The 15,986-nt window shown below is 40.7% G+C and overlaps 1 protein-coding gene across 1 annotated transcript in view; it reads left to right on the forward strand.

The window, feature by feature from the left end:
- The window catches only part of syt12 (synaptotagmin XII), a 27,453-nt gene extending 11,713 nt beyond the window's left edge, over positions 1-15,740 (forward strand). The window contains exons 2-8 of the mRNA XM_008290651.1: positions 2,422-2,482; positions 3,238-3,431; positions 4,379-4,783; positions 10,594-10,809; positions 12,209-12,329; positions 12,784-12,917; positions 13,739-15,740. Of these exons, the coding sequence (XP_008288873.1) occupies positions 2,437-2,482; positions 3,238-3,431; positions 4,379-4,783; positions 10,594-10,809; positions 12,209-12,329; positions 12,784-12,917; positions 13,739-13,912 (1,290 nt within the window). The 5' untranslated portion in view covers positions 2,422-2,436 and the 3' untranslated portion in view covers positions 13,913-15,740. The remainder of the gene's footprint in view (positions 1-2,421; positions 2,483-3,237; positions 3,432-4,378; positions 4,784-10,593; positions 10,810-12,208; positions 12,330-12,783; positions 12,918-13,738) is intronic.
- Positions 15,741-15,986: the final 246 nt, after the last annotated feature.

Consider the following 15,986-nt stretch of genomic DNA (forward strand, 5'->3'; position numbering starts at 1 on the left):
TTGTTGTTGTTGTTTTTTTCACTTTTTAAAATTTTTTGTGGTGCCTGAAAACATCATTGTTTTTCTTCTGAATACCAGTCCCTGCTGCTGTTTTGTAAGAAAAGACCATGACAATTGAATTGATTTCTTACAGTGAATTAAGCGAACCTAATGGCTGCGTGCACACATAGAGTGAATGTACAGGGAGTGAGCTCATCTAGAAGCCTTGCACTGTAAGCAGGATTACTGCATGTTTCAGCAGTATGATCAGTGGTATTACAGTGGTAAATGGGATGCCTTTTGTCATGTACAGTGCATGGGATCTGTGCCATTCAGTGCCCTCACAGTCCGGTCAAATGCAAAAATAAATAAATAAATAACTTGTTGAATTCAGTAACGAAAGAACATCCATCGCTCAACTCAATCTATGAAAAATCTGTTGTCAACCAGAAGATCCCTTTTTTTTAAAAAATAGAAACTACTATCCTGAGGTTGACCTTAAAAATACAAGAGCAACTGTTTTAAAGTGTCCTTTAGTCCCACTTTTACCAGACTGCTCAACAAACAACAACTCAGTATGAACTTGTATGACTCTACAAGGTCAATCTCTCTCTCTATTTTTCTTTAAGTATCTGTTTTACACAAAGTGCAAAATGATGCTATAGTGCAATATGCACGTGTTTGCGAGTATGTAAATGAATGTGTATGTTTAAATGATTCCACACAGTTTACATATGGCTTATGCTGTGCCTTGTTATATACTTTATTTTGTTATCATTTTGTTATCGTGCATTCTGTAGATGTACAGAGCTGTAAAAACCTGCACTCTTGCCCAAGGCAAAGTTCTCTTTCACAATACAGTATATGCTATCTAATAAGGAAGTCCACAGTCAGATATTTACTCTTTAAATTTTCTGCACTTAGGGGTTACTGTTCAGGGTGCTTCAAACTTGACTACAAGTTTAAAAATGAAAAATATAATCTGGAGGTGTGGAGTCAGGCTACCAGACCTCCGTTACCCACTGCTCATCTCTGCTTGAGGCTACAAAAGCTACAACTTGCATATCACATCCAAATCTCTGACCCAACTGACGGTGGTCAAGAGGCATCATGGGTTTCGTAGACTTTGATAGAGAAATGTGTCAAAAAAAAAAAAAAAAGTCTGCTTCTGCTGCATTGATTTGATTCTTCTTTTTCTAATCTGTCCACCATGAGGCCAACAAAGTTGTAGGAGTGCAAGTCTAGATCTGTGAATATTCGTTTAAACAACAGCTAACAGTTTAATCTCCCCTTTAATTTAACCATCCATCCATCCATTATCTACACACCGCTTAATCCTCACTCCACGCAGAAAAATCCCGGGTGTCCTAACTGGGACATGGACCAGGGATCTTCGAGCTGTGAGGCGATGGTGCCAACCACTGAGCCACCTTGCAACCCTAATTTAACCAAGGTGCTATAATTTTTTTAGACCAGAAAATGATCACATGAATTGTCATGGCAGTTGGGTCTGTTTTGGAAGACACTGCAAAAGCAATGTTGTCCTGCTGATGAGGAAACACTTAATCTGGGTAATTATGTGAAGGACTGTTGATGTCCAACTCTGATTCAGTCCCAATCTCCACCCAAAGACTTGAGCACTAAACCTTCAAAGACTTAGTGCATGTCCTCACTGCAGGGCTTGAGTGTGTGAGTTCTGCAAACATGTAGTAAATGAACCAGCCAGCAGCCAGATGCTGCCACTTACAGACAGACGTCCTAGTAGATTTCTTCCCTTCACCATCCAGGCTTGGTTGTGTTTTGTGGAGGGGGCAAGTCAGCCACATTCATATGTAACTCTGCCTCAGAGCCCTCATACATTTGATGATTTGACAGTGGAACAACTCTGGACCTTCACATACTTGGCAGGAACGCACCTCAAAGTCTGTGTGTGGAGTCTGAAATCAGGGCTCTGAGGTGGAGTTTTCCTGTTGAACCATAAGTCTGCAAGTTTTTATTCAAGCTGATCACCTCTACTGATGAGTTTGTCGCCTCCACCTGAAGTCGTGGGTGTAGTCTTGGTTGTTGGTTGGTATACAACACTGCAGACTGTGCAGAGATGTTACAATACACTGTCTGTAGCTTTGCATGTGGATTCTGAGCGTGCGCCTCTACTGTTTATGTGAAGCAGCAGTGGATGTCAGGAGTTATTAGGGACCCGTGGTACATTTTATCCTGCAGGCCAAAGCAGGTTAGTGCAGCTACATTACCTCTGATTCATACTGAAGGGAAAATACTGAGAGTGAGAAGTTGTAATGGGCGACTAAGCTTTTCATGTTTTCAAAATGACATGTCATCGCTGGCACTATGAGAAGGTCAAATTTTTACTTTGCAAAATGATGTTACGCTCTGATGAAGTAAAAAGCCACTCAAACAGATTATTGTTGGGTGTGTGTTTTGCAGGCTGCCTGCAGCACCATGTCCTCGCCTCAGAGTGAGGATATATCAGGCTACCATCTGAGCGGTGAGTAGCTGGATGACAGAGTATTTCTCCAACATATTTCTGTGCTTACTTATTTCTGCATGAATACCTTTGTGTGGATGAATGCCCGACAGCTGTGCTTTTAACCCCACTGTTGTAAATGTGTTTCAATTTGAGAGACAAGACTGTTTGTGACTTTTCCTTCTGTTCTGTGCATGTTTGTCTGATAGCAGTTGTCTCAGCTCTAGCCTTATGTCTGACCAAAGGTTGCTGATGTTACAAAACATTTATACTTGCTCTGTAACTGGCCACTGTTTGTGTTTTAAAAAGTATTAAGTCCTTCCACAGATGCAATTCAATCTGAGAAATCCAGTTTCGGTGCAGGCTCCTAATCCCTCTCTTAAAATTCAGTGCATGAGATGCTCTGGAATTTAATTCAGAGTGGCATTTCAATTTGTCTGTCACATTTTGTCAGGTTTTGTACCCAACTATCTGATTTACATAAAATTTTATGAGTCCTGACTGTCTCCCAAAGTCACCACTCACTGTTAAATGACAAGTCCTGAATCAGTGGCTGACTGCGCTCAGTGATTGTGAGCTTGTTAAGACTCCCACTGGTCTTAAAATAAAAAAAAGACTCCAGACTTCCAGTTTGTGCACTTCTTCCAGCGATCAAACTGCCCTCCATCAAATATAAAATACAGACAGTTATGAGGCCAAACTTGATGTTTCCACAGATTAAATGGAAGTGTGTAAGGCCTACTTCAAGCACTTGTTGTTTTGCGTGTCTGTTTCAGTGGTGCGTAACCCGCCGGGCTGGGAGGTGGGGATCTACCTGGTGGGCTTCTTCGTGCTGCTGGGCATGGCTGGGTTCAACATTTGGAAGTTGTGGAAATCTGGAACGTTCCCCACGCCGTCCCCCTTCCCCAACTTTGACTATCGGTATCTGCAAGAAAAGTATGGAACCTCCTTCTCAGAAGTCAGACAAAAGGTACATTCACAGTCTGCGAAATGTAAGATATCAGTTATTGGAGTTGGTGTTAGTATGAAAATCAAGCAGCTTCTGTGCCTGTAGCAGCTGGTTTCAGCGAAGCTTTCTGTGGCTGAAGGATTCTTTGGTTCATGTCAGCTTTTAGTTTAACTCTGTGGAGTCTTGGTCGTTGATGGGACATAACTGACTATTTCTACCTTAAGGGCTAATTTATTTATAATGTGGGTGTAACTTTTGAAGTTATGACCACAGTTAGTGACTGTCAGTTAAACATAGTGGAGCATTCAGTAGCTGAGCCAGACGTTTACCTCAGGAGTTGGTGGAGACCAAAAACAGAGCGAAAAGACTAAAAGAGGGTGAGTATATTGGACTTAAATGAATAACAATGTTGTCCTCTAACTGTAACCTTGTGTTAACAAGTTTACCATCTCAACTTATATGTTGATGTCAGGGCTCTGTGTATAAGTTATTTTCACTGCCCCTATTTGGCAAAAAAAAATGTTACTGCATGTTTAATGTTGATGCGCTAACAGTGCAGAAGACAATACAGTATTCAATACAGCATTCTACTGAAATGATGTGATGAATAAAATTCAGGACTAGAGACAGAAGTTGTTCTAAATGCTTTCGGGGATGAATAAAGTTAATTTGGTTATAAAAATTACAGCTATTGAAATGCATGCCATATTTCCTTCCTTTTGAGAAAAAAATTGTCTTTGGAGGTGTGGTTAGTACTAATATCCAAAAAAGTCACTTTAATGCATTTGATAGTTTTTTCATTAAATGCTCCTTATGTCAAAAAGGAAAAAATGCTTCATGAGACTGTCAATGTGAAACTAATCTTTTTGGTTAAGCTGCAGTCTAGACAATCTTACTCTAAAATGCTTCACTTTGAAATATGTGGTTTTAAACATTAAAACATTTTTTGTTTTATCCTTTCCCTGAAGAGAGTGGCAGCCAACAACCACCGGCGGACTTCCACCACCTCCAGCCGGAAGCCCAGCCTGGCCCTCGGTGACACTCCAGATGGCTTCAGAGACCTGGGCCACCTGGAGCTAATGAGCAGGGAGCTGGACCCGACCGGCATGGCTCAGCTCAACCGATCCATCTCTACAGACTCGCTTAGCTCCATCTCCTCCATCGCCAACAACTTCGGCCATGACTTCACAGTTGGCCAGCTGGAAGTGACCCTGGAGTTTGAGCCGTCCAGGCACCCGGTCCACGGGACGGGAATGCTCCACATCACCCTGCACCAGGGCAAAGACCTGCTGGAGAGGGAGGAAGGGGACTTCCCCGGCTGCTTCATCAGAGTCTCGCTGGGGTCAGAGGAGCTTAATGTGGGAGTCACAAGGGTAAGGAATTCCATTCATCCATTATCTACCACTTATTGCGTGTTGGGTTGTGGTGTTTGACTGTGCCCTTGTATTATGTTCTGTGATAGAAAGAAGAATGTGGTCCCCCTCAGCCCTTTTTTTTTTTAAGACTTTCAAGTCAGGTGAAAAAGTTGACACAAGCATTTACTGCATGTGAATCTCAAAGATGTTGTTTCTCCTTCAGATGATTAATTTGGATAAACTAGCTTCGGATTTTGTACCAGGACAAATACATGTGAAGGCTGCTGTTATTCTACAGCTGTCCTGTCAAAGATCTGCAGGTATAGGTTAATGCAGCAACTGTGGAAACGTGGTGGTATCAGATTGATGGCAAGGACAGGTTGGTGTTAGTTATGCAGAGAGAATGGTTGACTCAAAAGTACTCAGTGGAGTTTTGTCCCCTAGTGGTGCTATGGAGCTGTGTTCCCATTAGTGGGCTATGACTCATGCAGATATACTTGCATGCAGGCGATACATGCTGTACACCTGTCAGTGGTTTCACACTATTACGCTCATCTACAGGTGGAGAAAATGTACCAAGAAACACAGCTTTGCGGTAACAAAATGCAGAAGAGGATTAAAGAAGTGCAAGCAAATTGTCATTGCTGTAATAGGTTTCCAGCTTTTTAAGTAATTGATTGTCTTTGAGAATGCTTTTTGAGGAAGCAAATAAACAGACCTTTGTGTATTGTAGTGAGGTACACTGAATGTAGACACGGTTTGTAATGTACCTGGAAGACCCTTCGTAGTTGGAGTAATACAGTTTTGTGTATGTTTAATAAGTATTTATGGGTGGTTTGCCTGATAGCGCTGCAGCTTACACTTATTTTCATTGTAGCCTAATCTGATGATTTTCATTTTGTCTATAAAATGTCAAATAATATTAAACGGAGCTAAGAGTGTGAAATGTTCACCAGTAATAAAATTACAGTTTGGCTTTTGACGGGTTTTCAGCTATCACTGCATGGATCAAATGATGAGAATCACTCGAGCCGTGCAGAAGAAGCTGAGCTGTGCAGACACATTTTAAATGACTTATGGCAGGACTTCAGATTTTAATTAGAGTTTATGCTTTTCTTATTGCCGCATTAGATGCTGATTGTTTTTCATTAGATTTTCAAAACCTCAAACTTTGGTTATTTCTGAGAGAGCTTGGGTCTCTTGCAGGGTTCCCCCGTTAGTCAAACACTGATGATTATCATGTTCAATGTGTTTCACTGGCTAATTAGTACAAGTAGAGCTAAGACAGATGGGAATTTCATTAGTTTTGCAGGTATTAGGACAAAAATGCTTTTTTTTTTAACCTCATGATAGGACGAGATGAAAAGTTATTGCAGTTCATTCTGAGAGGGACGTGAATGTCAAAAGCTCATTTCACGGCAAAACATCAAATAGTTGTGTCACGACTCAGGTTAAATGAGCTAAAAGCATGATGCAGAAACCAGCACGTAAGACCAGAAACAAGTCTATTATGCTCAAGAACAATTTTCTTTCAAGGTAGCAGGGAATCAGGCTGGCAAACAGAGCAGATGGAGCAGGCAGAGACAGAGTCTAGGGTTTTAGGTAAGGTCAAAAATCAACCAGAATACAAAAAAGGCAAAGATAACAGTAGAAAGTAAGGGCATGAAGCTGTTTAAACGAGTGGGGTGGGGGGGGGGTGTCAGGTAATGCAGGAGGCAGTGCAGATGAGAGTGACTCATCTGAACTGGCCACAAAAGCAAAAGCTGTGACAAGTTTTTGAGGTATTTCAGTCTGGATCAAAGCAGTGATAAGGTTGTCCCCTGAAGCACACCCTCCTGTGGCTCGAAATGGTCTTCACTAGTTTATCTGGTCTGTGTGTGATGTTTTTTGATTGCTGGTTTTGTTACACCAACCGCCCAAAACTTTTAGATGTGCACCAATTTAATCGATTACTGAAATCCATCGTTTTGATGATGTTTCAAGCATTTACGGTGAAAGATTTCTTCGCTAGCTGGTGATATTGTGTAACTGCTTGTCAACGGCTAACGTAGCAGAGATTCAGGATGGAGGAGAAAAAAATAAAAGGATAGCCACTCAGATGGGTAATTAGCGGTTATGCCATGGCGACTAAACGTGGGCAACGAAGGAAAGATAAAAGTGGCTCCTCACACGGTGGAAGAGGAATAACGTTGCAGCGTCTGAAGCTTTCTCGCTCAGGGGGCAGTTTTGTCTCGCTTGAAATGTGTTTAAGATTTCAGTCCTGGCTGAGTTTTCGACAGAGACAGTGATATGTCCCATGGGGTGAGAAGCTCAATCCTGAAGCCTGACAAGCCAGTCCTTTCTTGTCCAACGGAAGGGCCCATTTCATTTGCTTGAGTGGCCAGTCTCCCGGGAGCTGCAGTCGGGAAGGTTGATTTCACATCCTTCATTGTCACTAGGAACAGATGATCAGTTCACTCAGCCTGTAACCTGCGACCTGTGTTTAGCTGCACCTGGAGCTGTAATGATGAAGATTTGTGGTATTATTCGCATGGACTGTCTGAACAATCCTAATGATGAGATGTGGTCACGTTCTACAATATAACAAAGTGAGTTTAGATCAGATTATTGGGTTGGGTGATAGGACATTACAATAAATACTGTAATATGTATAAACTAATTTGTCCTATAATCCTGGTGATATCTCTGTGTCTGATAGGACAGTTAGCTAGATGATGAGATGAAGGATCTTGATTGTTCAGCAATTTTTCTGATCAGATCAGTGACAAACTAGAAGAAAAGTCAACATAAACTGTCTTTGTAGGTGTCATGCCGCCACTTCATTGCACCTTGATACTAATTCTCTAAGTCTCTGAAACTGCATTCATCCCCTCCTGTTTCCTTTCATTTATCACCTGTCTGTATCTTCCAGTCATTTTTTCCTTTAAGTCCCTATCCCATTATTGATTAAACCCCTAAACACTTATCTCTGTGAATATAAGTTACATATTTCAAAGATTTTCCATAAACAACATCTCTTCTTGGCTTAAAGTTGCTCCAATAAAACTTCATTCTGTGCCTCCTTTAGCTTGTGCCTATCTATGAAGTCAACATCCACATGCCTTTCCTCGAGCTCAAGCACACCAACTCTCCTACAACTCTGCTCAAAGACTGTGAAAACTACTTTACAATGCATAATGGAAAGCTGTAATATTGAATGATACAGAAAAGTCCCACTCTGCAAGTTGGAGATTGATTTCTTTGGTTTATTGCGTATGAAACCCTGACCAAATCTGTGTATTTGCTCGTTGGTATGTTACATTTTGATATGCTCAGCTATGGCTTTGATGGCTATTTCGCTCATAATTTGTTCTCCAGCAAAAGCACCATGTGGACAGGTTAACACAGTAAAAGAAAAATAGATTTTTATCAGCGGAGGGCTTTAAACTGTTTTTCCAGTGAATGCCTGAAGACAGACTAAATCATGTTTAACATCACAATCTAAAATTAGCATATACAGTCGTGACTCGATAATCCGACACTAAATGTAAAACCTTCTTTTATGTCGGATAGCAAGGCTGTTGGATTGTCAAGATGGAGGTCGAGATACAAGGAGGGCTTGATGCTTGAAGGGTTATTTGTTGTTAATATTTTTTTGTTCCCCCCCCAACGGACGTCTCCTGACGTCCGACCAGGTCTGTGAGGATGCTCTTGGTAAAAATCCCGTAGGAGCAAGGGATCCAAAATAAGGCGGCGAGAAATCCAAGAGCGCTCCTCCGGACTGTAACCCTCCCAATCCACCAGGTATTGAAAACCCCGGCCCTTAGGTCTAACGTCCAAAATCTTAGACACCGTATAAAACACTACAAATACTTCACAGCCCTCACAACACAAAGGAAAAAAAGGATTCAATTATTATTATTATTTTAATTACTAGTTACTGACCGACTGCTTTTTCATCTGTATTTAGATTTTTAACTTTGTTTTGCTGTATTTGCTCTTTGAAATTCACCTGTTAGATTGCATCTATTTTAAAATTACAACCGTTTGTTGTTTTTATTCCACTGTGTCCTTTATGAAGCATTTCCTGGTGGATTCTTTGCTGTTATTCATTCTACAGCCAAAAAAAAAAAAGGCTTTCATCTAGGAAGCAACTGTTCTGACATAAAAAAACAAAAAAAACAAAAAAAAATGAAGCTACATCCCTCCATCTGCTACACCTGCCACTTGCCTTCTGCTCTCAGCTCGACATTGCCAGAAACATTCTCAGAATCCCGCCTGGCTGTGAGTCACGGTCATGTGGTTTTGTATGGTTTGCGTAGGCCGACAGGGGACGACACACGGACTTGTCGGGGCCCCTCTGGTACTTGTTGTTGTCTCATATTAGTGCATCCAGGCTGGGTGTAATAATAATGGAAGCAGCCACTGATGCGGCAGCTTCAGTCGCTCCCTCTTTAATGTCAGGGAAGACCAAAGGAAATGCTGACATCAGCTCCACTCGCCTTGATGGTCAAGCAGGCGTCTCCCTCTCTCTCACTCTCTTCTTTTTCACGCTCATTTTCTTCTCCAGCACCTCTGCTATGACTGTTCTTGTTTTTGCCCCCCCCCCATCACCTCTCCTTTCTTTGGCTCATTTTTCCCTCATCTCTTTGTCTGCTTATTTATTTGCTGTCACTGCTTCTTGCTTTTTTTTTTTTGCTTGCAATAATGTGCACGGCGCTCTTTGTTCTCACTTGCTGTCTGCTGTAGCTCACACATACATATCCACACATGCCTCATTGTTCCCACACACATCACCACTGTTATCCCCAAGTGATAAGCCCAACAATGCAGACAGACGGTCTCATATTGTGGATGGAGGGAGGCTGCCAGAGAGCTACTGGATGCTTTATATTTTCATGTACAGTTTTACACAACAGCAGCAGCAGAGGGCCGTATGATTATGATGCTATTCAGCTGGTGGATATTTACACAGTCCAAGGTCAGACTCACATGCTGATTTGTAGACCTTTTACCTCTGAATTCACGAGTCTTTTACGGTACAGTAAGTCCGCCACTGTTAATCAATAGCGACTCCTGGTGACCTTGCATCACATGCGCTTTTATCATTTTATTCTGTGTGTTTGCATCAAAGGAGCTGTTTATTTCAGATATATTCAGCAGAAATGTCCCTCATTGTTTTTCACATGTCATGAACAAACACAGATGATGAAATATTTTTGAATCTTTTTCCTCTTTTCACACCAGTTGCTTGGTAACTTCTGACCGCATTGGCATCAAGATGTGATGACTTGAAGTTCACATTGCAACTGTGGATGTTGCAGCTGTGTCTCTCACTGTGGCCTTAAGTAGGCATGGTGTGCTCTGCTCACTGTAAAAGCTAGATTTTATGTATTGGATTTGGTGGTTGCTAAACAGAAAAGAAAAAAAAAAAGATTTTCATGACCTGCAGATTGTGCTGCTCGTGTTTTTTCGGGATAATATAAAAGCATCTTGTCACAGCAGAGCAAAGGAATGTGCTCCGATGGATGTGTAAATGTTACGTGGGAACAAGTATCCGCTCTGACCCTGTACTCTTTGTGTACTTCATGTTCTCCACATTGCAGGCAGCCACAGTTTGTCAGATAACTGTGAAAAAGCAAGAATGTTTCTCCCTCTCTACAGTGTCTCCAACATGCTGTTAGACATTCCTCTGATGAATCTTTGCATGTTTGACTAGTTGTTGCTCCTGCTGTCTTTTTGAGCTGGTACCACTTTGCTTTTAAGAAATGCTGAAGTTGTTGGTTCACACAAACTGAAATATGCAATACAATGTAACGATTCGGCGCCGCATCTTCTGCGTCCTACAGGTCCAGACGAATGCATTCACCGTGATCTTTGATGAGCGATTCTCCATCCCCATGGATCAGTCCACTCTGGAGGAGTACAGCCTTCGCTTTGCTGCTTTTGGCATCGACACCGACGAAAGAAACATCAGCGCAGGCGTAGCAGAGCTCAAGCTGTCAGACCTGGACCTGACCATCAGACCGTTCAACGCCTGGCTCTACCTTCAAGATGTCAATAAGGTACGCTGGAACAGATTAACAGAGTAGAGACACAGCGCACAAATATGCTGCAGAAGAATCTTCAGTCTTGGAGTTCAATCACAATTCAAATCTAAAATGCACAGCCTGCTGCTGTAAGCTAAATCATCTAAATGCTGTCTAGATTTAAATATGTAAGAAAGCTCGGTGGTGTCTGAGACCCCCTTCTGGACATGAAACAAAATATCATGTTTGATCCAATGAACAAGAATCACAGTTGAAAATGGGATTAACTGATACATAACGTTAACAGTGATGTACTAATTATAATAATAACAGATAAGAATGTCTCCTCCTCCACAGAAAATATGTTTCAGGTTGTCTGACAGGTAAAAAAAAAAAGTTGCATATCGTTACAGTACACTTTAGTAACTGCTGTAATTCAGGAGAGCAGGTATATCGGACTGAATGATTTATGTCAGTTAACTCTCACTGGTTACAATAATCATAAGCTTACTGACTCCAGAAAACGTAAATGACAGATGATTTTAAAACACTGAGAAACAGTGCACTGCAATGTGCTCTTGCAATGTAATGTCCTCGAATTAAACATTGTTTTCATATATTTGGGCACCTAATCGTTACTTAAATACTGTATCATTTTCCTGATGAGACGTAAATCCAACAGGTTTATGTTAACAGTCAACCATGTATAATAAAAATGTAAAAAGAACATTTACAAGGGAGTGAAGGACAGAGGTCATATTTTAAATCCTCATCAAGACTCCATCCTCATCAGTGAAATGTATATAACTTTGAGTGAGTTGAACATCACAGAATAATCGCATTTTGTACACCAGATCAACAACATCCACGTGTGTGGAGCCTGGAGCGTGTCACTGGAAAAATCATAACCATTAACCATTTAATTTATGATCAATTTATGCATTTGGTACTTTAAAAAATATATCGTATCATTAAGTTAACTACATCTGCAGTTAACGATGTGCAATGAAACTCAAACATAATAAAAACAATCAATATATATGTACTTATTCTGTCTTAAAATGATGAATTAACAATGAAGTTAAATATTAAAACAGCATCACAAAATGTTAACAAGTTTCAAATCGACTTGCTTTGTTATGTTATTACATTTGCTAGCATGTCTGCCTATAATAATCCATTTCATAATTTGTTCCCTCTTTTAACATTTACTGTTTCTATTTTGCGATTGCTTTAATTTAATCCTCTCTAATTTAATGATCTGCAAGCGGTGCACTGCTTAAAAATTAAATTAAATCCAGGAGAGTAGCAGGAGCTATGATTGCCCACACTCCAGCCAACACATAATTAAAAGTTCTCACTGAAAAAACATCACCCAGACTGACACATGTAATGTAATATGTAATGCATGCCGTGCTCTGGCTTGACTCCACAGGCCGTCGATGCTGTCGGGGAGATCTTGTTGTCTCTCAGCTATTTGCCGACAGCAGAGCGCCTCACTGTGGTTGTGGCCAAATGCAAGAACCTGGTTTGGACCAACGGCAAGAACACCGCAGGTCAGGGACCGTCCTTTGTTTACTGTAGTGTGTTTATCTATTAAAGTGATTGACCGCTGTGTGTGCGTGTTTCCTGTTGTGTGATCTGTGCACTTCATGTACGCATGTGTCTGTCTCTACCATTAAATCTGTAAAGTTTTCTGAATGACTCACATCTTGCTGCTGAGAAACACATTTCCTGATTCAGTTATAACAGGCTTTTAATGTCAGCTCCCAGAAGACACATTAATCTTCATCCAGAAAGGCAGATGGGACTTAAATGACTTGTCAGACTAACATTCGACTGATAAAGGTCACCTGCTATTATCATCTACGGAGCTAATTGTGTGTACAGGACTGGTGCTTCTAATTGATCACTCTGTAATGAAGAGCTTACTGCCCGCTCTACAAACTATGTGAGGGTGCATTTGCATATGTGTAGGTTGTAATCTCGTTCGCCCCTTCTCATCATCAGATCCGTTTGTCAAAGTGTATCTCCTGCAAGATGGCAGGAAGATCAGCAAGAAGAAGACTTCCACCAAAAGGGATGACACGAACCCCATCTTTAATGAAGCCATGATCTTCTCTGTGCCGTCTATCGTCCTGCAGGTGACGCTTTAGACTACGACGCACCAAACGTTGAGACTTGAATAATCCATAAGGGAAATTAAGAAAAAGTATAACTAGAAACCACTATCAGTAGTAACAATGCAACCTTCTTTCCCATGGAGATGGCAAACAACCTCTCAGGTCTTGTTTTATTGTGCTATAGTTAAACATTGTACATTTATATTGTGTGTTTACTGTCTCTATTGCTCTCTCCTCTCATGAAAGAGATACGACATCTCAAGATGTTTCTTGGTTAAACAAGGGTTCAATAAACTGTACAACATAACAATATCATAAAACAAATATGAGAATTAATAGAGAAGTGGCATCAACATTAGTGAGGCTGCACTTATAAACAGCCAGAGTTTGAATGTTTACGTCAACGTGCTCACAAGGACAATGTTAACCTTTAGCAGGTATAATGCTAACATGTTTACCATCTTTGCACAGCTTGAAATTTATTGTGTTTTCTTTGGTCATAATTAAAAACATTGCACAACACTTGACAGTATTGGTGGAATGCTCGACAGATTGATGTTCCTGAAAGGATGAAAATACTTAACCCAACTATGACAGCGTAATTAAAATCCTTCTGCAATACAATGTGCCCAGTAAAAGTTTTAAAGCCTCAAAACAATCCAGTGATAAAATTAAATGTGAATGGAAGGTGATGAGTAAAAAAAAAAAGTTCACACATTTATTTAACTGACACTATCAGGATACGCAGGAACCACGCTGTTAAAAAAAAAAAAAGCAAAAAAAAAAAACTGCTGAGTCATGCTCACATAGCAGGTTGTGTAACCCTGCTGTGCTGTTTGCAGGAGCTCTCCCTGAGGGTGACAGTGGCCGAGGCCACAGACGACGGCCGGGGAGAGAACCTGGGCCACGTGATCATTGGCCCCGAGGCCAGCGGGATGGGCATCACCCACTGGAACCAGATGCTGGCCACCCTGAGGAAGCCTGTGTCCATGTGGCACCCTCTACGCAGGATCTAGTCCTCTCAGCACACCTACATCTCTGTTTCAAGTAAAACATTCACGTGTTCCTTTGAACTCTTGTCTTGTTTGGTGCCATGCTCAGATGTGTTCTAGTGTTTCAGTGGGATAGAGTTTACATCGTGACCCACAGAATCGGAGGTAACTCCTCGTCTTCAGATGGGGGAGGGAGGAATCTGAAAAGCCAGTGTTTGGCTCTGAAGTGAGTCAATCAGTTATGCACTTGTCTTTATTGTTCAGCTCCATCCTGGGTTGGGTACGTTATAAGTGAGGGTGGCATTTAAACAGGGTCTGAAATCACTCACCGAAAGTCACTGGGGAGTTTTTCAAATCTTGTACATCGCTCATCCTCCCTCTGCTCCTTTGGCTGGAGAGAGAATCAGTCTGAAACCCGAATATACGCTCCAGCTCCAGTGAAGGAGACGTAAATTGGTGGATGTTTTTTCGCTTCTCACAAGTCCTCATCAACTATTTCAGTTTGGACTTGCGAAGTGAGTTTTATCTAAGAAAAGGAGCCCGACCTTGGCGGGCGCAACCCCTCCCTCTGCATGGTGCCTACTCTGGTTGTAGCCTATTATAGCTGTCTAGAGAATGATCGACTGGATGGAGGGGTGAAATCGCTTCTCTTTCAGGAAAACACTAATTTGTCTTTTCAAACCAGTCATTGATTGCGCCTACTTGATTGATTTCGTAGTGGTTTCGGAGCTGAGTTCAGTGAGCTCTATTGGATTTGCTTGTGTAATTTGTTAACAGTGAGACTGATAAATAATAGAGGTTTTGGTATGTTCAGTATTTATTGTGCTTTTGAAAAAAAAAATCCAGGTACTCTTATCCAGGTGAAATAATTGTAATTTGTAGCAGTTGTTACAGGGTGGCAAAATCAGATGTAATCATCCTATAAACATAATGTTACATTGTTCTATTTTCACCATGATTAATGCAATACTAGTTGCATACACATATTTCAGTGTAAATAGTGTACTTCAACATTCTCCTCATTGGCATTTTGTTTTCTCTAAATTCTAGGTGCAAATCCTGTTTTTCATAGTATGACCATTAATAAACATCAAACTCCATTCATACAACACTATATTTAACACCAATATAATTGCTGATCAAATAATAATTATCTAAACACCTCTGGGAATTTAACTTGTGATGTAAAGTACTAACCCCTTTAAATGGGTTTACAGTTTCGTTTATGTTAGAGGAAACACCTTGATATTCTGAATCAATCTGTAGTTGTTGTTCACCGGGCTACTTGTCACCCTCATTTTAGTGTTTTTTGTAAAGTTACCTGCAAACTTCTCATCTCGAATGATAATCCTGCTAGAAATGTTTTTGGTTAAAATAAAGACGGACGTGACAAGAGTCTTGTAACGGTCAGAATGTCAAGGTGACTTTTTATCTGTCTGGGATATTCTCTACAACCTTGTGCAATAGTGCTGTTTTGTTGTAACCTTTGAATGTGAATTATCATGTGAAATGTCTGCTAACTCTAAAAGCATAATCAACCTCATTGCATTGTTGTGATTTTTTTTTTTTTTCCAGCAGAACCTACTGCACATTTTTGGTCAAATTCTTACAGCATTTCTCACCTCACTTTGAAAATCAATCCAAAAATAACACATATAATAGACAATATTTCCTACTGTGCCAAATGATGAAGCAATATTTTCATTTATAGTCAGCATTTGCATTCAATTCAACAAAGCTGTAGCCTACATTGGACCATGCATGAAGTTATTTAGCACTTGATGTGAATGTGCCTCCAGAATACAGTGTATTGTGTGAATGCTCTTTGAAATAAAAAGCAATTCAACAGTAACAAACTTGTTTATCTTGTGGGAATGACTTTGACTTGTTGGAATCTGAGAGGAGGAAAAACAAAGATGTCTCACTCTGTCTCTCTTTGTGGACACCACAAAAATCCCCTTAAAGTGTGATAAAATGTAAATTAGAAAATTCAGGGAGAAACATTTGCAAAGATACAGCAGGTCACCTCTTACAGTTGCTGTATGCAATACCGAGGTACCTGCAGGTAGATGTGTTCATGTTTGCTGTGGCATCAATG

This window comes from Stegastes partitus, unplaced genomic scaffold, assembly GCF_000690725.1.
Source record: "Stegastes partitus isolate 25-593 unplaced genomic scaffold, Stegastes_partitus-1.0.2 Scaffold689, whole genome shotgun sequence".
Taxonomy (NCBI): Eukaryota; Metazoa; Chordata; class Actinopteri; family Pomacentridae; genus Stegastes; species Stegastes partitus.